Below are 22,683 nucleotides of genomic sequence, written 5' to 3'. Positions count from 1 at the left end.
CCCTCCCGAGGAGGAAGAGTCTCACCAGATACCCCGCAGCCTCCCAATGGTGAAGGAAGGGTAATGCCGTCCTAGAAGAGAAAAACCAGTACATCAAACCCAAGTCGGGGGTGAGCCCAAAATTGTCAAGGAACCACAAGTCATTCGTTCACTCTTGGTCTGCTGATCCACCACCCACATCCGCAGCTCGTTCCTCCCCGCCGTGCCGACGGTGCAAGGTGTCAAGCCAGTCCTCAACCGCCTCGGGCCGGTCGAAAAAATGAGTCCGTTCTTCCAACTCAATGCGTAACTTGGCCGGGAAAAGCATAGCGTACTTCAAGCCCATGTCCCTCAGCCGCCGCTTGACAGTCATGAAGCCCATTCGCTGTTTTTGCACCGATTGTGTAAAGTCAGGATAGAAACTGATATCCGCATTGTCATATTTCGTCGGGCCATGCACACGGGAGGCCTGCAGGATTGCGTCACGGTCCCTGAAGTTGAATATCCTGACAATGATAGGTCGCGGTGGGGCCCCAGGCCTCGGCCGGCCCCCCGGGACTCTGTGTGCCCGCTCCACCGTGAAGAATTTGTTGAGGCCTTTCGGCGCTAATTTGGTCAGGATCAGATCTTCCACAAAGAGATCGACCGGCCCGTCCTCCGACCGCTCCGGCACACCGATAATGCGTACGTTATTCCGCCGGGCCCTGCTTTCAAAATCCTCCAGTCTCTTGGCAGAGAGGTCGCTGAGGGCCCGCAAACTACGGATCTCCGTCTGCAGTTCCGAGACATCCGTCTTGAGGCCAGATGACGTAAGATCGAGTGATTTGACCTTCTCATTAGTTTTCGACAGATCAGCCTTAAGTAAGTTGATATCAATCAACACGGTGTCCAGCTTGTGGGCCAGCAAGTCGAATTGCTGGCCGACCGAGGCCTTCATGGCGTCGATGGCACCCATGACGTCTTGTAGTGTCAATTCCGTCGAGGGTGACGGGCCCTCCTTGGCTGTATCTGAAAGTCCACTCGATCCGGGAGATCCCTTCTGCTGGGCATAACGGTCCATGTTGTTCGCTTGCACGTAGCTACCCCTCCGGGGAGCTCTAGACTTGTGCTTGTCGCCGTCCAGCCGGGTCGTCATCACTCAGCAGGGAGGGCAGGTCCAGTACACTTGTTAGACGCAGCACTCACCCTGGGGAGTCCACTTGACTGATGGGCAGCCCCCTTGTCAATGCCACTCGACCGCTACTGCTCGGTCCAAACTCCGAGCGACTGTGAGCGCCTGCCACCAGACTCGTAGAGGAAAGTCAAAAACGAAAGTGAAACCAGGGAGGGGATGCCAGCCCAAGACCCTAATGCCGTTGTTGTTCAATTGGAGCTCGGGGACAGTGCCAACCCAAGTCCGGGGTGGCGCCACGGAGCAGGCCTCTTTCTGGAGCACAGGATAAGTCGAGTTCCCAAAGTCCGATTTAAGTCCCGAAAACGGGATTCACCTCCGCTTCGGTTCACCAGTAATATTCTTTCAGAATAACAGGATTATAGCCAGGATAGACGTGGGAGGCCGCGAGGGTCCCGGGAGCCCTGTGCCTACGCGTCCATCTTGGTTGCGCGCTAGGCTCCTCCTCAGTTATGGACTTTTTAGCATATATGCTATTTGAACGTATTGCCTCCTGCTTTTTGAATTTCTAAACATGGAACTCTCTGGCAGAGGTCATTTCCTTTTTTAGGTCTCGCCTACGCAGCGTGCATGCGCTGCATAGGCAAAAAGACCTTTTACAATCGCTTTGGCTTTTCAGTCAAAAATGTGCACGCGTTCCATTGCCTTCAATGGCAACACGTGCACGTGTGGAGATTCACTTGCGGGAGCACGCGGCGCCATATGGTAGCAATTATCACTCCTGGCGCTGCTCGCTCTTGCAAGTGAAACGCTTTCACTCGCCCCCTCCTCTCGCCTTTCCCCCTGCTGCCTTCTTTTATCGCGAGGAACGCGCTTGTTTATTGTTGCCTGTACTTGAGCGTCTGCTAGCCAGAACAATATTTTGCCAGACCTCTTTGTTGTTCTGCCTCCTCCTACTCCACCCACTTACTCTTTTTCCTTGTTTTACTTTCTCACAGTCTATATTTTGCTCTAAATTTTGACACTCATTATTGCAAAAATCCACGCGATTTCCATCCGCCTTCAGCATCTACCGAGCAGTTACATGTTTAATGCATTCTTGCCGCATGAAGATCTCTGAATAATGCAGAAAGTCTGATAAAAGCATGTTTTCATTTAACACTGTTCTGATACAGGGCATTTTTGGTGGCATCGGGTTGTTTACAGGAGCCACGCTCCAGGTGGAAAAGACAATAATTTACTTTTGTTTGAACTCCTTAAGGTGAACGGGGCAATCAGTGCCGGGGCTCCCAATACTTGCCTCTCTTTTGTGTGCGGACATCAACGGGCTCGTTTTCTGCCCTGCCCTTTTGAGATCATGTATACCTGGTGCCCAATTAGCTGACTTTGGGAGCAATCCTTCCAGGGAAATGGAAGCAGCTGGGTGGTATTGTGCATGTTCCACCGGTCCAAGAAAAACCTCCAGGCCAATGCTTTCTATGCTTGTAGCGAGCAGCGCAGCTAATAATACTGACTTTGTGGGTAGGGCGCACCTAGCTAAATTGTCTCGCGGGGGTTTAGAGTAGATGTTTTTCAGACCGTGTCAGCACTGGAGCGCCGGGGAGATACGGGGAGTATCCAACCCTCCATATTTGCACTTAGTCGTTTGAGTGAAATCTCTCCACAGAACCCTGACAGATGCCTGCCCTAATACCGCGCTGGAGAGTGACTGCTTCTCCTTCCCCCCCCCCCGGCTAGAAACAATCTAGAATTACACCGTCCCTTGCAAACTCGAGCCTGGGGTGCGTTTTCATACCAGACACTGCACATGGAGCTGTTCTTCCCTGCTTCGCGTTGGCCTCTGGCTGCCCTTCGCTCCGTCCCCATCACTGCAGACCAACTACCAGAATAATGCGGCCAGTGCCGTGGGCCCACAAGCAGCCTGCCCTCTGGCACTACCTTGCCCACAGTCGTTTACCGCACCACTGAAAGGGGACTAGCTCATTTCGCTTGAAAGGGACCACAGAAGAAAGACTTCTTGCAGCTATCTCTCTTACCAAGAGCATCAACAAGAATGGGGGACTCCCGACGACCCCTTGTTATATTGTCTCCTTAGTTATTGAGCCATCGCCAACTTGCTTGCTGGCTGGCTGGTCTCTTTCAAGAAGTTTTTCAGTCTGGCTTTTAAAAACACTGCACAGACAACCGTTGGTAGTCAGATTGAGACCATTTGAATAAACATTGGCTGCATGGACTATCAATAGAAAGTCAATGATTTTACGCGTAGCTGAGCAGTGAGATGTGCTGCACGGTGTCCGTCTCGTGCGTCTCTCACTGACCTCCTGCCCCAAAATGCCTTTTAATTCACCCTTCATTGCCCACCTCTCGTTCCTTCCTGGCCCCACCTCCTGAGTCCTATCTTCCTCAACCCGCCTGTTCCTTCCCCAGCCCTATATAGTTCCTCTCTCTCCCCATGCTCTCCTCATGTTTTATATTAATTTCCTTCCCACCAGTGGCCCTCTCCCCTATACTCCTTTCCTCTCATTCACAGCATCTCTCCCTTTTCAGCCCGCCCTCTTTCCCATCAGTGGCATCCTGTCCCCTCACCTCTCTTTCGCCTTAGCCCGCTCCATGCCCTCAGTAGAATCCTTTCTTCCTCCTCATGACAATTTCTTCCCTCCTACTCTTCGTCTCTCTCCCTCTTCATCCCGCCCCTTCCCTCCAGTTACTACTCTCTCCCTCTCTGTCCCATCTTCCCTCCCAGACCAGTCTGCCTCTCTCCCTCCTGATCTCACGCCCCTTCACTCCCTGTCTCAGTGCACTACGATAAAAAAACCAGCATTGGCATAGCCAATAGGTCTCGCTTTTGGGACCTTATAAGTATTTAGTTATGCAGCACAATATCCTTGGTGCAACAACATTAACTGTTGCATGGTTAAACACTTATAAGGTCCCAAAGGCGAGACCTATTGGCTATGCCAATGCTTGTTGTTGACAATTGCTTTTGCCGTAGGATTCAGTGAGCTTCAGGTTCTTTTATATCAAGAGCCTTACACCATCCTTCACAGGGACAAAATTGCCCTTTTTGAAATTTCCGCTGGCATCAATAAATTCTCCACCCAGTCTCTCAGCCTAGTACCATGCCTCTTTTTTTGCAGTGATTCGCACTGTCAGCAAATCTTGAGATCTCTAAAGTTTTATCTGGAAAGTGTCAAATCTGCCTTATTTTCCAAGAATCAGTTTGTATCTTATGGTGGTCCTAACCCAATCGACAAAGCAACCAAAGTTCTATTAGCAGGTGGACACCTTTTTTATTTTCATCTTTCAATGCCCGATGTTCCAGACACTTTGAGACGTTTTGATGGTTTTCACCAGAGCTAAAGCAGCAAAGATGCCACTAACACTTGCATATGAACAGCACCATGGGATACATTCCTGAAGGAAGGACACAGTTTGAGGGGATTGTTGCTGAAGATTTTGTCATATGACAGCAGTTGAATATTGTATCAAATCATGTAATTTAATATTAGCATAAGAAAACATGCATGTTACCTGGCTGAAAACACAAGTGGGTCATTATGTAGTTATCTATGGATTGGAAGGTCCTAGAATGTTACCCTGCTAGTTTAAAACAAGGACACTGTCAACAAGGTAGACCTAGATAATTCCAGACAGTGAACAATAGGTTATATTCCATATATAAAGAAAATGGAATAGGCCAATAGAGTGACCTCATCACACACTGAAAGATTAGCACATTTCATGTATAAACTGGAAGTACTTCAGTGGGGAAGGAACACATCTGTGGAGGGAAAAGGGGGAACAGGATTTGTTCAGACCTACCTGGTTGTTATCTGGAGTTTCATGTTATGGCAGAAAGGGAAGGGAAGTTAGGAATGAAAGGAAACATTAACCATTTTTGGTTCAGAATTGCGTGCATAAGAGCTAGGGTGAGGGCATTTTGCTAACACACAGGAGTGTTTAAACATAAATAGTCTTATATTGTCATGTTATCCCAAGCTAGATACTCTCATATTGAAGCGAGAGGAAGGATTGGTGAAGCTGCAGTGCTGCACATATTGTGAATTAGAAAGCTTAACAGTCAGATCGTCACTGCTACCTCCATTTCCAATGTACTTTCAGCACTGTGAACACTGTGCAAAGCAGATTGTTCGCAAGCAACCCTATTCCGCTTCAAGTTGCTTCAAATGAATAAAGGACTAAAAAAAAAACACTGGGCATTTTTATTGGAAAGGTTTGGCAGCACAGGACTTTACAAAGGTCTCATGAGGGTAAGATGGTTATCTTCCTTGAATGATGGTATTTTGATATTTTTGTGTGCAGGTAATAATTGATGACTTTCTACCTGTGGACCACAGTGGAGAGCTTCTCTGCTCATATTCCAACAACAAAAATGAACTATGGGTGTCTCTAATTGAGAAGGCATACATGAAGGTGATGGGAGGATACGATTTTCCAGGCTCAAATTCTGTAAGCATTGCATTTTTAATATACATGTTATCAATCATATTATTAAACATGTGTATTCCAGTTGTTCTTAACCTCTTGACTTCTGTGGACTCCCACTTAATCACAACTCTAATCCGGGACCCACACTGAATAATTATTGGGATACCGGGGAATCCGAAGTAAGCATTTTTTGATTTGAACAGCAAAACAATACACAAAAAATGCAGAAACAAGTATTCATCAAACAAGTGCTGAAATATTTTATTTAATTCAGAAACCTCTATAAATTAAAATAAGAAAACGTAATGGAAAGGTTGGAGATTTTCTAAATTCTCTTGAGCCCATCCATCACCCATGTTCTATTCTATTTGATGCACTTACAGTGCTCCCATCTGAGGATACCGGCTTAATTTTTAGCCTTCAATTAATGTTTGCTCCTCTTTTCACATACACTTTATTATGTTAGTATTATTCAATTGTTTAAGCAGTTGAGGACCTCCTGAGTAGGCTTCACAGACCCCCAAGGGTCCCTGGACCACAGATTAAGAACTACTGATGTAGGAAAAATGAATATCTGTCATATATTGCATTTTAGTTGTTTATAATGCTCTCTACCTAAGCATTAATTACACTGTTGTATCTTATATATAATTCAGTGAGAAATGCTTTTGCGCAAGCGAGATTACCAACGCTGTCACTCAATCAAAGAGAAAAGCTGGATTCACTGCTTACCCTAACAGAAATCCACAGTCATTAGACACCTTGCGACAGTCTAGGCTCCAGGCATCAGGAATCTGCCAGTGGAGTTTTACGCCAGTTTTCATTATTTGTTGAGCCCATGATTGCTGACTCTATATCATTTACTCTGTTTGTCTCTATATAATTTGGTGCAGAAGATGGGTAAATTACCACAGCTTTATTATGGAGAGGCATCAGTTGTGGTATTACCTAATCAAGACTGTGGTCTCCAGATTAAACCTCACACTGGTCCCTCTCAATACCAAAACATGATTAAAAAAACCTCTAGTATGTTCCCTAGAGGTATTTGATTCATTAGTGTAACTGGACCAGAATGGTTGTGTTCCAGGCTGTAGCACCGCTTTTAATGTGTGCAGGATGATTAAGTTGATGGCTAGTGTACCTGAAGCTAGCCACAAGGTCACATTACCCATTCCTCAATATGGAGAAGACATTGCGATGGGTTTACTTATCCATGCTACTAAAGAATGAGGTTTGAGAAGAAAAACATAGCCTCGGTCAAACTGCTATGCACTTATCCAATGCAAGACTGTGCATCAGGCTAGTGATCTCTCCCCATTGGGCAGTTAAGAGTCACTGAATGGGGCTGCTCCCTTTTTCCCATCCTTTTCACAATGGCGATGAAGCCATTAACATGTTATATGAGGATAGAGGGGCTTGGACGAGTGAACAACACGGCAGGAATGCAACACTGTGTTTGTTTGTGCAGACTATGAATAACGAGCAACAATCTTTAGTATGAGCTCATCTGTCTTTCCAACCCAGAGGTTGTTGTGGCTCCAACCATGGAGTCCAGCGACAACTTTGGCCTCCTTTCAGAATCGAAAGTTAACTGGGACAAGTCATATTCAATCCGCCCCAGAGATCGCTTAATGAACAAAACCGGTCCACAGAACCATGTGCACCACTACACTTGTAGGTGACACAAAAAAAATTTAAGATGAGGATATACCATGCAGGTGGAGACGCCAACTATGGAAATGTGCAACGTTAACTGGCAGTGCTCCACTGACCTGGTGACTTTTGAATGCTCCGACCTCAATCATTTATGTGACATATAGCACTAGCCAAAATAGTGATGCTACCCCGCCTCCTCTATCACTTTACTGATACACCAGGGGGGCCACAGATGTTCTTTAGAGAACTGTGTTCTCTTTTGATTGAATTGATATAGTCTGGTGATGAAAGAGCTTCAACTGGCATTGTGAGGAAGAAGCCTGTTGTGCCTGAATTTAAACTATTTTATCAGAATGCACAGCGCCATTGGGTCGCCAAATGACTGGTTTCTAATGTTGGAAGAGACCAGTCAAAGGGGAAGAAATACTTGAATTCCATAGATTGCGCAAAACATGGAAATTGTTTTGCTGCAGTTGGTTACAGTCTTTGGTCTCTGTACAGTGCTGAATTTATAAATAAATGCCCTGGTCCAAATATTTTCTTGAGAGGTAAGTGCCAGTGCTTCTGCGGTAAGTATTGCCCACTGCCACCTCTAATAAAACCTCTTTAGTTCTGTCCCTCTACCTGCAATTGTCACAGTGTTAGATGTAATGTAATGCACATTGATTCCCATCTAGGTTTGCCCAGCACTATAGAAATGTCAATAGATTCATTATATTTTGCCATTTATTTGATCTTGGAGATGATGGATTGATCCCAAATTGTACCACGTTTAGTGTGAGTAGCATAGTCACCACTGTTTTCCCTTTGCATTTATATATTTGTATTCCTCTATTTATAATAGACAACTAATAACTAGTACTAGGTTTCAGTGAAAAAGGAGGGTGACTGGACAGAAACACAGCAATTAACAACTCTGTAAATAAATTGAATAGTCTGTACATTTCTTTAATGTCTGAATCAAGGAAGCAGATTATCCTGGTAGCTCTAACAAAGGAAAGCTCAGGTACTCCTCTAATTCATCGAACAAGTTTATCTGGATGTGCTAACATCTTGGCACTGAGGATTATGATATGAACCCTAGAATAAACCCCTATGGCAACATTACATACTTTTCCTGGCTAGTGCAAATGTGCACCAATGTACTATTTAATATTTTCCCCCAGTGGCCCTGATAACGTATATGATTCACCTTCAAAAGACTGTTCCCTAATCCAGTCGGTTCAGTTGAGTGATCACAGTCCACTGAGTGTATCTGCCATTGAAAAATGTTGCCTACAACCTGCTATTGTCAAGCTTCATGATCCTAAAGATTAGTAGTAGAGCACTTGTAATTACTGACCAACAACTTAACATGTCCCAATAATTGGTCAACATCTAATTGTGTTTATATTGGATGTGGCCTATCGGACCTTGGTAGGACCGTTAAACTAGGCTCTAGTGCACTTTAACTTAATGGAGTTCTTTTATTAAAAAAAAAAAAGATCAATTTCGTAATAGTTTACATGTATAGATTTGAAATAAAATCACATGATATTCACCTTTAGGATCATATATGCTTTAAAAATGTGCATATCTACAAGATGTATACTATGGTTATTTTAGAAGTGCTTACTTACTATTTTTGTGTTGCAGAACATTGACCTCCATGCCTTGACTGGTTGGATACCAGAACGAATTGCTATGCATTCAGACAATCAGAGCTTTGACAAGCAAAACACTTTCAGAATGCTATACCAAAGGTAACCATTGAAAATACAGGTCCTCCCATGATACTGGTTTTATTTATTTGCAGTTCTATGAATTCAGAGTTCTTTGTACAGCAGAAGTCCTCTATAGCTTTAAGGCATTAACACACAAGCCTGTGAAATGTTGTCATAGAATGTTTTATTATTAGGCATTTGACCGAACAGAGCCTCTAGACCCATCATAGATGACTAATGCCTTACAAGCATGATTCTTTATGCATATCTACAAAACATAAATGTGTTCATTAAAGGTGTCATTTTAACTGTATTATTTTTTTCAAATAAGGTCTTGTGGCATCAAAAGAGGACAGATCACATTACAATATCAGTGTAATGTTATAATTCTCCAAATAGGTCACAACAGTAGCCATATTGTTTTTAAAACTAGCTAAGCAGTGTTCGTACCTGGTCTATCTTTTTAGGTCCTGCCAGAGAAAACTCTAATGAGGGGCTTTTTGCCCATCCATTGCTCACCATTGGTTGGCTCCTTCATCACTCTCATATCCTTCCTTCTCATTGGTCAGCACGCTGGTTCCACTTTTTTCTTCGTTGATTTGTTCCTTGGATGGAGCATGGACCAGTTACTGATTTATAGTTTTATTAATGTCCATTCGCTGCTCGCTCGCAGATTGTGGTAAAAAAAAATTGGGGGGGGGGGAGGGGGTTCTTGTTGCTTCAGTGTTTGCTTCGATTTTGTACAAAAAATGTTAGAAATGAAAAAGGACAGAAATTTGTTTTTGCTCTGCTATACATCAGACGCCAGTGAAAAAATATTGAGTTACTGTGGTGTCTGATCAGGCTATCATGCAGGCGCTGATTTTCAATTTAACATTGTACATTTTAGATTCTCGTGTAATGTATTGAAATAATCCAGGATCAAAGAACATCTAGTTGTTCGCAATCTAATAGTGAGAGAATGATCTAAGATTTGCTTCGGCATCAATCATAGAAACTGCTAGTGAGGGTAGACTGTGATTATATGATGTCACGAAATTGCTAAAGGACATTTACACCGCTTCTACAACTTAAGGGGATAATGTCTAGTCATTGGTATTAGTGCCAGGTTGTATTTAGTTTTGAACAAGGAAGAGTAGCATACAGCGATAAAGTGAGGCACATTATTAATCGACTTGCTTAGCGGGACAGTTAACTGTATGGGTATATTTTTTTGTTCCTGCAGATTCCACAAAGGTGATGTTTTAATAACAACAGCTACTGGAGTGATGACTGAAGAAGAAGGGGAGAAGTGGGGCTTAGTCCCAACTCATGCTTATGCAGTCCTGGATATCCGAGAATACAAGGTACAAGCAAAAACTGTAGCAGCTAACTGCATGCTGCCCTTCAAGCATGTCCCTCTTGTAGGGGGAGGCAGGCCTATGTGTGAGATGATTTCACAGAATTGAGCTTTCAGAATCTAATGGAGAGTGTCCTGAACTGTGATGGGAATAGGAAGTCAATGAAATGTCATTGGTTCACACAACCTAATTTTGGCTCCCAATGGCTGGGAGAATTCAATCTAGAACAGTAAACAGTTGATAAAGTGATTTCCCAAGGGTGTTCTTTCTATATTCTACATTTTGGGTTGGTCTCATGCCTCTGTCACTATGTTACTGGGTTTTTGAAGGACAGTTGTGGTGCATCTGCTTACTACCATCTAGGCAGCAGTAGCTCATTTGGCTCTAAAATGTTTAATAAAAGAATGGCTTACTCCAGATTAGCTTCCCTGTACACTTGCTGTTCAGTTATCAAAAGCCTCCAGAGGTACTTGTCTTGCTTTTGTGCTTAACAAGTGCTCAAAACACAAACCATGCTGCACAGGCATTTAACATTGTTGAATGTCCTCCAAATGTTTTAACGCATAAGGTTACTTGAGGGGGACTTTTGGGTGGCTTTATAAAGTGAGGCATATGAGAGAAGTTTAGAAGAGATCAGAAATAGTTTGAGTGTGGCTAAAAAAACAACCAAAACATTTTTGTTTATGATAGAGGCACCATACTTGGTCTGTTCACATATGTTTATCACTTGATAAAGCTAGCAAAGGAGATTAAAATTGAGGTAGTCGAGGTTAAGGAATTGAGTTCTAGACGTACCTCATTGAGAGAAGGTTAGGCAGCAAGGGAGTGTGACCTTTGAAAACTTCAGAAAATGTTTAACTGAAAGAATATGTTCGAGGCATATGAGCTGCAGATTACACACTATGCCTAGATCGCCATCTGGTGTTGGGCCTAGATGTTTGCACTTGTTTTTGTCCTGGAAAGTCTTTGGAAGTCACGAGATAGGTGACTCCTCCTTTGGATCATAGTGCGAATGGGCATCGGCTCCATCCTCAGATTGTTTTTTTCCGCCATCGGGCTCAGATGTGTTTCTCGCACTCCAGTTCGGAACCGTTACCGGTTTTATCTTTCGATGCGCAATCCTTCCCTTTTCGACAGCATTGTCTCAATCGCGTTTTCCCAATCCACGCGACTCTCAACCACTTCGAAGTCTTCGATTCCGGTCGTCGACGAAGGCCTTCGGGCCTACCTGGGCCTTATCATCTGGCTCATGGAAAGGACGCCATTCAAAAAGTGTCCTCGATGTGGGTCGAAGTTTCCCCACACCAATCTGCATGAGGTGTGCAACCTCTGCCTCTCACCGGAGTACGAGGCCAGAGACTGTCCAGCTTGCGCCTCTTTCCGCTCCAAGAAGACGATTCAGGACCGACGAGCTAGAAGAACCATGGCTCGCTCGTCATCTTCGATCCCCGACGACATCTTCCAAGAGGGCGTCGATGTGCCAGAGCAGGGGCGGGTCGAAGAAGGCCTCGTCAGCGCCTCCGAAGCCGATGACTCCGTCGTCGAGGACATCACTTTATTAAACATTTTTAATTTGGCTCCATATGTAACACTCCCTACACACGAAAAAGGTCATATTTTAGATCAGATCTTTTCGACCACTGAATTGGAACCAATTGTTCCTGTGCACATTGTTTGGTCGGACCACTTTTTGGTAAATTTTATAATTAGTAAGACGCCGGCCAAGTCTCAGTTTCATTATAAAACTCGGCCGGAAATTTTTAGATCTTTTAAACAAATGACACCTGAAGCCATAAATCATATGTTCAGTCAACATCCCATATCAGTCAGTAACAATCTGGAGCAAGATGTGTTCGCCCTGGAAAACTGGCTTTACGAGTGTAGCATGCAGCTAGCCCCCATTAAAACACAAGCAGCCAAACAAGGCTGAAATTTGGCACCATGGTTTAATGAGTCCCTAAGGAAAAGCAAAAGTGCTTGTAAAAGTTTAAACGCCGTTGGAGAAAGAACTTTGACCCTGCTGAAAAACTAACATACAAAACAGCTTTGAAAGCTCATTATGTAAAGGTCCGCGATGGAAAGAAACCATTCTTGGCCAGAAAAATTGAACAAGCAGACAACTGTGCTAAGGAATTGTTTAAGATTGTTAAGGACACCTGGACAAATAAAATCGCACAATATTTCCATAAAGAAATTCAAAAAATTCAGGACTCTTGATAGTCCTTGTCAGGATGTGACTAGCCGTTTGCATAGTCACTCACTCATAAATCTTCCCAGTGAGAACACTTTAATGGAGTTCGTGCCTATGCCTATGGCGATCTCTCTTAAGATTATGAGAGCCCTAAAATCCGGATCGCCCTCTGATCCGTGTCCGGCAAAAATATTGGCATCAATTGCTGAAGCAATAAATCCAGCAGTAAATAGAACACTCAATCTTTCTCTGTCCGAAGGAAGGATGCCCATAATATGGAAGCACGGAAAAATTCTTCCACTTTTAAAACAACCATCAGCAGATCCACTGGTAGTTAGTAACTATCAGCCCATATCGCTCCTACCTTTTTTTTCCAAGGTGACGGAGAAATATGTGAACACAATCATTACAGATTTTATTGAAGGAAATCAGACACTCCATCCGAGCCAATGGGGTTTTAGAGCGAACTATAGTACGGAAACCGCTCTACTAGAAATTGTAGAGACGATTAAAAGCACCCTAGACACCGGAGGAAAGGCGGTGCTGATATTATTAGATCTATCAGCGGCTTTTGACACCATGCCCCATGACCGGCTCCTTCATAGATTGAGGGAGAGTGGCATAGGGGGCACGGTGCTCAGATGGCTCACTTCCTTTCTGGAAAATCGTCAACAAACAGTCTGGGTCCCTCCTTTTTCTAGCCCCATTCAATCTTTGAATGTAGGGGTCCCGCAGGGTTCGGTGCCAAGTCCAACCCTTTTTAAAATATATATGGCCCCTCTTGGCCCTCTTGCCGAAAAATATGGGGCAAAAATCATATCATATGCAGATGACACGCAATTGCTTTTCACCTGTGGGAAGGATGAGGTGTTTAATGGAAATGAAGTCAACGTCTGTCTAACCAAGGTGTTCAATTGGTTTAACCAAAACCAGTTACTCTGCAATTCTGATAAATCAGAAATTCTCTTTTTTGGGCACACCCCGGACAATGAATGGCGCCAATGGTGGCCTAAAAATCTTTCACCCCTCCCCCGGAGAAACCTGCCCTCACCGTGAAAACTTTAGGAGTAAAAATTGACTCTGATATGGCCATGAAGTCCCAGGTTCAATCAACGGCAGGCACCTGTTTTGGACTATTAAAAATGATGAGGAATTTTCTCCCCCTTCTCCCGCTCGCGCATAGGAAAACTGTGGTCCAGGCTCTGATCATGTCCAGGCTGGACTACGTCAATGTGTTGTATCTGGGCCTCCCGAACTACCTATTAAATCGTTTGCAGGTAGTTCAAAATGCAGCGGCGAGGGCAGTTCTTGCTGTCGGACCTAGAGCCCATATGTCCTCCCATCTGAATACCTTGCATTGGCTACCAGTAAGACAGAGGATTTGTTTCAAATCCGTGGCTTTAACTTTCAAGGCCTTGAATAATATTGAAGCCCCATATATCAGAAATAAAATTCAGCCCTATAAACCATCTAGAACACTGCGTTCATCATCCCAATAACTAATAATTGTGCTCAAATTCCACCGCTCTCATAAAGGCGGCCGCTCTTTTCAAGTGGTCGCTGCCAGATTATGGAATAGACTCCCTCATATCATGCGGCAAGAATGTGACCTCCTCAACTTCAGAAGAAGCTTAAAGACCTGGCTTTTCCAGAAATAGTGTGGCTGTATCTGATGGTAGCTTTTCTGTTCTGGGGTCAGGCTAGCGCCGGGACACTCTGTGGAGTAGCCGCGCGCTTAAGAAATACCCTATAACATAACATAACAACACTCCAGCACAGAGGGTCGTGAGTACAGACGTTGACCCCGGCCCCAACCCCCCCTCGACACCATCTAAAAAGGTTTTGGTTACACCTTCACGTCCAGGTGCACACCGAGATACTGCTTCCCATGCCCCGCCTCCGGGCCCGGTAAAAACACCTACTAAGCCTTCATGTGACTCGGGCTCGAGTCAGCCTACCCTCGGTGCCGAAAAACATCCACAGGCACCGAAAAAGAAGCCGTCCTCTTCCTCATCCACGCCAACCGCTGCTTCGACATCCAAGCACTCGGCGTCGAAGACTGGCACCGGCTCCTCGCCACAGACAACACACTCGGAGCCTACCAAAAAACTGCCACCAAAGGGCCCCGACTCCCATGATTCGAAGCCGAAAAAGACCTCGGAACCGAGGAAACAACAGGTTCCATCGGCCAAAGACTGCAAAACCGCACGGTTCCAAACCCAGATCCGCTACCGAGTCGGCGCCGAAAAAGCCTACGGAACCAACACCATCGGCACCGAAGGATCTGCCTCCCACAGAAGAACTGTTTCGCCCAGATCCTACCCAAAAACCTCTTGTAAAGGATCCTAAGACTGGTCACTTGATGCTTAGCTTCAAGAAGCGACCACTAGATACGCCTGCACCGGCTCCTCCACCTAAAAACAAAGATTTTGCTACCTCTCCATTAAGGATCCCTTCTCCTCTTCCTCCTCCTCCTCTCCCACCACACCGCACTCCTACACCATCCCCATCTCCAGTAGATGATGATGATGATGATAACACCTCGGATGATGCAGGGGGAGGTGCGGACGATCAACCACTAGGGGACCCTAGTCCTACTGGCTCCCCAGACCCCTGGGATGATTATAGCATCCCAGACGTCCCTTACATCCCACAAGAGGACATCTATCCCTCCAGGCCTCCCATAGTCGCAAGCTCCCAGGCGTTCCTTTCGTCGCTCATCCTTCAGGAGCACCCCCAGAGGATACTCCTCGGATGGCCCCTCCACTTCTTACAAGGCTCCCACCCAATCCACCTTTTCTAGAGGTTACCAAAGAAGTGGTTACAGGGGGAACAACAACAAAGGCAGAGGCAAAACCAACAACTCCCGCTCTGCCTCCACCCCCACCCAATGACTTCTCTCCACTTCCCCCAGACCATTCCACTCCAGTCAGGGGAAGACTCCAACAATTCCTTCCTGTCTGGACCAACTTCACCTCGGACAGGTCGGTGCAACAGATAATTCAATCAGGTTACTGTCTCGAACTAACATCTACCCCCCCAAGCATACCACCCAAACAGCATCCAATGTCACAAGAACATTTGTTACTGCTAAAGCAGGAGGTAGTCTCCCTCCTACAAAAAAGTGCAATAGAGCCAGTTCCCCTGCACCAACAAAACAAGGGAGTTTACTCCCTGTATTTTCTCATACCAAAGAAGGACGGCTCTCTGAGGCCTATTCTAGACCTCAGACACCATAACCTATACATACACTCAGACCATTTCCACATGATCACACTCCAACAGGTCCTTCCTCTGCTTTCACAGGGCGACTTTCTTGCTACCCTAGACCTCAAGGACGCCTATTTCCACATTCCCATTCACGCCGCTCACAGGAAGTATCTCAGATTCGTAGTGGACGGTCAGTACTATCATTTCAAAGTACTCCCATTTGGAGTCACAACAGCACCACAAGTGTTTACCAAGTGCCTAGCGGTGGTCGCAGCACACCTAAGAAGACCGCACATTCACGTCTTCCCATATCTGGATGACTGGCTCATAAAAGCCAGCTCATACAACCAGTGTGTACAACACACTTGCACCACTATCCAACTACTCCATGACCTGGTGTTCACAGTAAACCACACCAAGTCCCATCTGCAACCGTTCCACACACAACAATACCTCGGTGCCACAATAGACCCCTCAAAAGCGTTAGCATATCCCAGTCCCGCCAGGATAGAAAGCTTGCAGGCTCTTCTCACCAAATTCCAACCGCAACACTCTCTTCCAGCTCGAGTGTTCATGCAACTCATAGGGATGATGGCTTCTTGCATATTCTTAGTGCCTCATGCAAGACTCCAGATGCGTCCTCTCCAAGAGTGCTTAGCACGCCAATGGAACCAGGCTGAAGGTCAGTTAACAGACCTGGTGTTGGTAGACGGTCGTACTCATCGCTCTCTGCAGTGGTGGAACACCAAGAACCTTTCCAAAGGGCGACAATTCCTAGAGCCGGTTCCTCAAATAGTTATGACAAGGGACGCATCGCTCTCCGGCTGGGGAGCTCACCTACTACATCACACCTTGCAGGGCAGGTGGACACCTCAACAAAAGTTACTCCACATCAACCACCTGGAGTTACTAGCCATATTCCTAGCCTTAAAAGCATTTCAAAAACAAATATCGGGCAAGACTGTCTTAGTCCGCACGGACAACATGACAGCCATGTACAACATACAAAAACAAGGCGGGACACACTCTGCAGCTCTCTCAGCTAGCACAGAACACATGGAGGTGGGCTATACCTCAACATTTTTCTCCTAACCCAACATGTCCCAGGAGTCCAAAACACCATAGCCGATCTGTTGAGCCATCAAACACAACAGATCCACGAGTGGGAACTTCATCCGCAAGTTCTTCAACCGTTTTTTCAAATGTGGGGGCAACCACAGATAGACCTCTTCGCCACCCACGAAAACGCCAAATGCCCAACCTTCGCCGCCAGATACCCACACCCATTGTCCAAAGGCAATGCAATATGGATGAACTGGTCAGGCAGATTTGCGTATGCTTTTCCGCCTCTCCAACTCATTCCACTAGTGGTGCGCAAACTACAGCAACATTCCTTAACTCTCATCCTAATTGCTCCAACTTGGGCCAGACAACCATGGTACACCACACTGCTGGAACGCTCCGTAGTTCCGCACCAGAAGTTACACCTCTCTCCACGCCTCTTAACTCAGAACCATGGAGAGATCAGACACCCAGACCCAGTTCAGCTCAACCTTGCGATCTGGCTCCTGAGGTCCTAGAATTGGGTTACCTTAACCTTCCCCCTGACTGTATGAACGTCATTAAAGAAGCTGGATGGCCTACCGCTAGAGCATGCTATGCAGCCAAGTGGAAACGTTTTGTAATATATTGTCATAACAACCACACCAATCCCCTAGATGTGTATATCCAACACATCATCGGCTATTTACTACACCTCCAAAGATGCAACTTAGCTTACACGTCAATTAGACTGCATCTTGCTGCCATAGCAGCATATCTACAAAATAGACAACATCTATCACTTTTCAGAGTACCTGCCATAAAAGCCTTTATGGAGGGCCTCAAAAGAATAATTCCCCCCAGAGTACCACCTTCACCTGTGTGGAATTTAAACATCGTTCTCAAAAGACTAATGGGTCCTCCATTTGAACCTCTACATAAATGTGAGCTACAATTCTTAACATGGAAAGTTGCTTTCCTAGTAGCCATTACTTCTTTACGAAGAGTTCTAACCATTCAGGAACCCTTTCTGCAGATGCATCATAATAAGGTTGTTCTCTGAACTAATCCTAAATTCCTTCCTAGAGTCATTTCTCCCTTCCACCTCAATCAATCTGTGGAGCTGCCCGTATTCTTCTCGCAGCCACAAACAGTCGCAGAAAGAGCTCTTCATACCTTAGATGTCAAAAGAGCATTGCTTTACTACATCGAGAGAACACAACACTTTCGTAAGACCAAACAACTTTTCATGTCTTTCTCACCACCACACAAGGGCAACCCTATATCAAAATCTGGGATAACTAGGTGGATTGTCAAATGCATACACATGTGCTACCACAAAGCAAAACATACATTATCTGTTCCTCCTAAAGCCCACTCTACATGAAAGATAGGGGCTTCAAAGGCATTTTTAGGGAACATTCCCTTAGATGAGATCTGCAGAGCAGCTACATGGTCTACACTGCACACATTCACAAAACACTATTGTGTAGATGTGCAAACTAAACAACAAGCTAGAGTGGGCCAGGCTGTACTCAAAACACTATTTCAAACTACTGCAACAGATACTGGTAGTCGCCGCTAGGAGGGGATACTGCTATACAATCTATGTATAGTGTGTAATCTGCAGCTCATATGCCTCGAACGGAATATGCTACTTACCAGTATGCATCTGTTCTTGGCATGCAGAGCTGCAGATCTACACACGTCCACCCGCCTCCCCGGCTGCCTTTATCTGTTCCAGTATTATCTTATTTAGATACAGCATACATGGGCATCTTTCCTGTTTCTTACAAAGCTCCATTTCCCTGCTGGCGAAAAACAATCTGAGGATGGAGCCGATGCCCATGCGCACTATGATCCAAAGGAGGAGTCACCTATCTCGTGACTTCCAAAGACTTTCCAGGACAAAAACAAGTGCAAACATCCGGGCCCAACACCAGATGACGATCTATGCATAGTGTGTAGATCTGCAGCTCTACATGCCAAGAACAGATGCATACTGGTAAGTAGCATATTCCTAAAGGGAAAATGTGAAGAAAGATGGCAGTAGATCCTTAGTGGCATGAGGCAGTTGCGTACAAGCTGAATGACAGTCTCTGGAAAATTCTAGCTATGCAAATATTTTTGTAAATTGTAAGGATTCGACTGGCAAAATGTTGCTTGACGAAAGAGAAATATTGTGAGTTCTAAGACAAACTATTATAGACTATACCTGCATTGTGCTTTTACCTCGCAGTGTGACAGCAAAATGGTTTGAAAGCTTTCGCATAGCCCTACCTGCAAAAATGCTTTTATTTTTCAAAGCACTTTTTTTGTATTGTGTGTTTTATAAATGCATTTGTAGTAGTAATAGTAGTATTAAAACACTGTTTATTGAAGAAACAACAGAAGGTCTTCTTGCTCAATATTAAATAGCAAATGTTGTTTGTCTTTTGCTGTGTTAATATTGGGCATAAATCAGGTTGTTTAGAATGTAGAAATCATGAAGAAAATTCACTATATTTTAGTATGTGTAAACATGTATCAGTCAGCAATGGAACATGCCAAATACTGAGCAGTGTTGCTTATCAATGTTGAAGCTAAAGTGTATGCCAGGTGATGGTCGGCTAACTTGTGACTATGGTGGGTAAATGTTTTTAGTTTTCACATACGAAGGTGGAACGCTATGGAGGTCACCTAAATAGCTGTTGGACCAATTGATGTGGCTAAAGCAGAGAGTAAACCATTAGCAGCAACGTTTAATAAATGTTGAAAAAGCTGTTGGTCAAGTGTCATGGTGTTTTAAGAATTGGTGGTGTAGTTTTGTTCAGGGTGCACTTTTATTAGCCAGATTCAAGGTGTGTGTCTCCTATAACTACAGTTTCAGTGGTGGGAAAACTGTCTGATTAATCGTCAATTAAAAGAGCTACTGGACATAGAAATTCATTATTGCTAAAGATGTGTGCCTTGTACTAATGAGATTGCTGGCATGTATGGACATCCATACAATTGGTTGCAATAAAGGAGAGGTCAAGTTGACAGTAATTGCTATGATGCAGAAATTTGTATCACTAACCTAAGACACTCTATGAACATATTGGTGAAGAATTTGGGAAATTTGTTGTGTGAAGCGTGCATATTACCCATACCTGCATGGTGTTTGAAGTGGGATTGAAGTGAAAATCTTTCTTAATGGTTCTGAAAGCTTAAATATATGGGCATCATTTAGAAGGGCCCTGTAGAGCACATGTCGATTTGTAAGCCACTACTGAAAGTGATTATTACTCTATTGGAAAAATTGCTCCTAGTCTTGCTTCTTTTAGTGTAGTCTATGGTCAAATGATTTTACTTGCAACCTTATGTAATCTTTTTCATAAAATGCAACTCCTTGTCTTGTCAGTAGTTTTCCTAAGAGTGAAACCTGTTTAATATGATGTTATAAGATGCTACATGTGGAAGCATTGGGAACGCAGATGATGGCTTTAATAATGTGAAAGGGTCCTGTAGATACATTATTTGATTTTTGTACTTCGAAGAAGACACGAGAGGGGTATCTGTTTAAATGTAAGAGAAAAACATTATGGTCTGGGTATACCTATATAATCTGACGTACTGGGCTTTTTACAGATAAGTGTATGTGTTAAAAAAAACTCACTCTTGAAAGATATCTGACAACTCAGTTTTATAAAAGTCAAATCATTTAAAGAGCTGAAATGTAATAAGATATACTCTGGACTGGCTTCTCAAAGTAACTACAGATGTGATAACTTATGGCTGGAGAATGAAGGCCTACTGCTTCCCATCAATTCAAACATGATACAACTGTTTGTTTTGGCTTTGTAAGAGATGGATTATGAGATGAGGTACAGAGAAGGGTATCAAGATTTGTGAGTGAAGATATTGGCATGTTGCTTTACTTTCTGTAAGGAAAATGCATAGTATTCTGATACCTGTTAAATGCAAGGCATTGCATTATGATTTAATGGGCAACATCGTTTCCAACGACATGTAAACAATGAATACCTTTACAACAAACCAGTGTTTACCACAACAGTTTTTACAACAAAAAATGTTACCACGAGTATGCCTTTACCACTGATGCCTTTAGAGTGAAATTCTTTGTAAAGGCATTAATCGTAAAGGCATACTCGTGGGAAAACATTTACTTGTAAATGTAAGTATTTTGCAGGTATTAAGTGTTGTATATTAGGGTGGGTGTGGGTTTTGGGGGGGTTAATGGTAATTTGGGGGTTAAGGGTGGATATGGGTTTTTGGTTGGCAAGGGTAATTTTAGGGTTTAGAGTGGGTATGGGTTTTTGGGTGGCAATGGTACTTTTAGGATTTAGGGTGGGCTTTGGTTTTTGGGTGGCAAGGGTATTTTTAGGTTGGGTATGTGTTTTTGGGTAGCAAGGGTATTTTTATGATTTAGGGTGGGTATGGGTTTCTAGGTGGAAAGGGTAATTTTAGAATTTAGGTTGGGTGTGGGTTTTTGGATGGTAAGGGTATTTTTAGGATTTAGGGTGGGTGTGAGTTTTTTGGTGGCAAGGGTAATTTTAGGGTTTAGTATGGGTACGGGTGGCAAGGGTATTTTTGAAGGTTTAGGGTGAGCGTTAGTTTTTTGGTGGCAATGGTTATTTTAGAGTGGATATGGTTTTTTGAATGGCTAGGGTATTTTTAAGGTTTAAGGTGGGTATGGGTTTGCGGGTGGTAAGGGTAATTTAAGGGTTTAGGGATTGTGGGTTAGTAGAGTGATATTTTCGATCAGGAGGCTGATGGTGACTGCGGTCTTAGAACGGCTTCAGATGCCCTATCACTCCCACTCTACAGAATGGACTTTGATATATATGAGAATCCCAAACCACGTGCACACGTTTCGACAACCACTGTTGTACTCGTGACCAAGACAACAATGGTTGTCGAAACACATCAAGGTTTGTTGCTTGCCGCAATTAAAATGAAGTGAGCACAATCACTCTAGCTGGAGTTTTTTCCGTTGGAATCACGGGGTTTGGTATTCGTATGTTCGTCAGGACCTCGCACCCGAACACGCTGCAATCGAAGGAAGACTGAGGGCTTGTGAGATTTGTGGTGTAGCTCCTTCCGCGACCAAGGACCTGAGAGGGGTGTTTCATAATGTCGGCGGAGGGTGCCTGGGTCTAAATCCCAATAAATCAAAAAGCTTGCACGCACACTCAGGACACAAGTTGGAAGTTCTTTCAATATCTCATCTCATTATGCATTTTGACCATCATGCGGTCTTGATCACATGAGATGCACCCGGAAGTGTTGCAATACAAACACTCTTCGTGAACATTAACTAAGGACAATGCATCCTGCATAAATCTCATTGCGGTGGCCATAATGGAATGTCAAAAAGAAAAAGTAAACAACGTGCACTATTCAATTCCTAATGTACATGGGGCGATCCTGGCTAGACTAACAGACAACCAAAATCCCAAGACAGTACATAAACATGGCAAAACAGGTGAAAAAAATGGCAAGTAGAGAAATTTCCAACGTAAATGTCAACATACCCATTTCGGATGAAATATTTGTAGTGGAATTATATTGCTTAACACTTCACATGTCATATAATAACTATACTACGTAGAAGATAAAATAGTATCAAGGAGTCCAGAGCCCAAATGTCATGGGACAAGGCAGTCTGAAACCTGTGTTATGTGTTCCACTGCAAGGAGCAAGAAGAAGTATCACATTCATGAGAATTGGACAGTGGTCATGCGGGGGTTGGGGACCATGAAGAGGCAATGGTGATGCCCAAGACCTGAGCCATGGCACGGGTGGGAAAGAGGACAGCAGAGGAGGTAAAACCATGTATAAGGATGTATGGCGAATGCGGGAGATAAAAACACTGGGTCACTCCTGGTCATCTAACCACCAGATCTCTGTCGCACCCAGGTGTGCAAGCATGTTGGCCATCCATAGTCCAAGTTCCCAGTGTGGAGTAATCTCAAGTTGCGCCAAAGTGGCCAGGAAATCTGAAGGGTGGCCATAAGCAAG

The 22,683-nt window shown here is 44.3% G+C and overlaps 1 protein-coding gene across 6 annotated transcripts in view; it reads left to right on the top strand.

The window, feature by feature from the left end:
* CAPN7 (calpain 7) overlaps positions 1-22,683 on the top strand; it is a 371,178-nt gene that overhangs the window by 170,958 nt on the left and 177,537 nt on the right. For all 6 annotated transcript variants that reach the window (XM_085630640.1, XM_085630642.1, XM_085630639.1 and 3 more), the window contains 3 exons: positions 5,414-5,560; positions 8,831-8,937; positions 10,124-10,244. In XM_085630640.1, the coding sequence (XP_085486766.1) occupies positions 5,414-5,560; positions 8,831-8,937; positions 10,124-10,244 (375 nt within the window). The remainder of the gene's footprint in view (positions 1-5,413; positions 5,561-8,830; positions 8,938-10,123; positions 10,245-22,683) is intronic.

This window comes from Triturus cristatus, chromosome 10 (assembly GCF_964204655.1).
Source record: "Triturus cristatus chromosome 10, aTriCri1.1, whole genome shotgun sequence".
NCBI lineage: Eukaryota > Metazoa > Chordata > Amphibia > Caudata > Salamandridae > Triturus > Triturus cristatus.
Note: the sequence above shows the minus strand (reverse complement) of the source record. Positions and strands in the feature narration are given on the sequence as shown.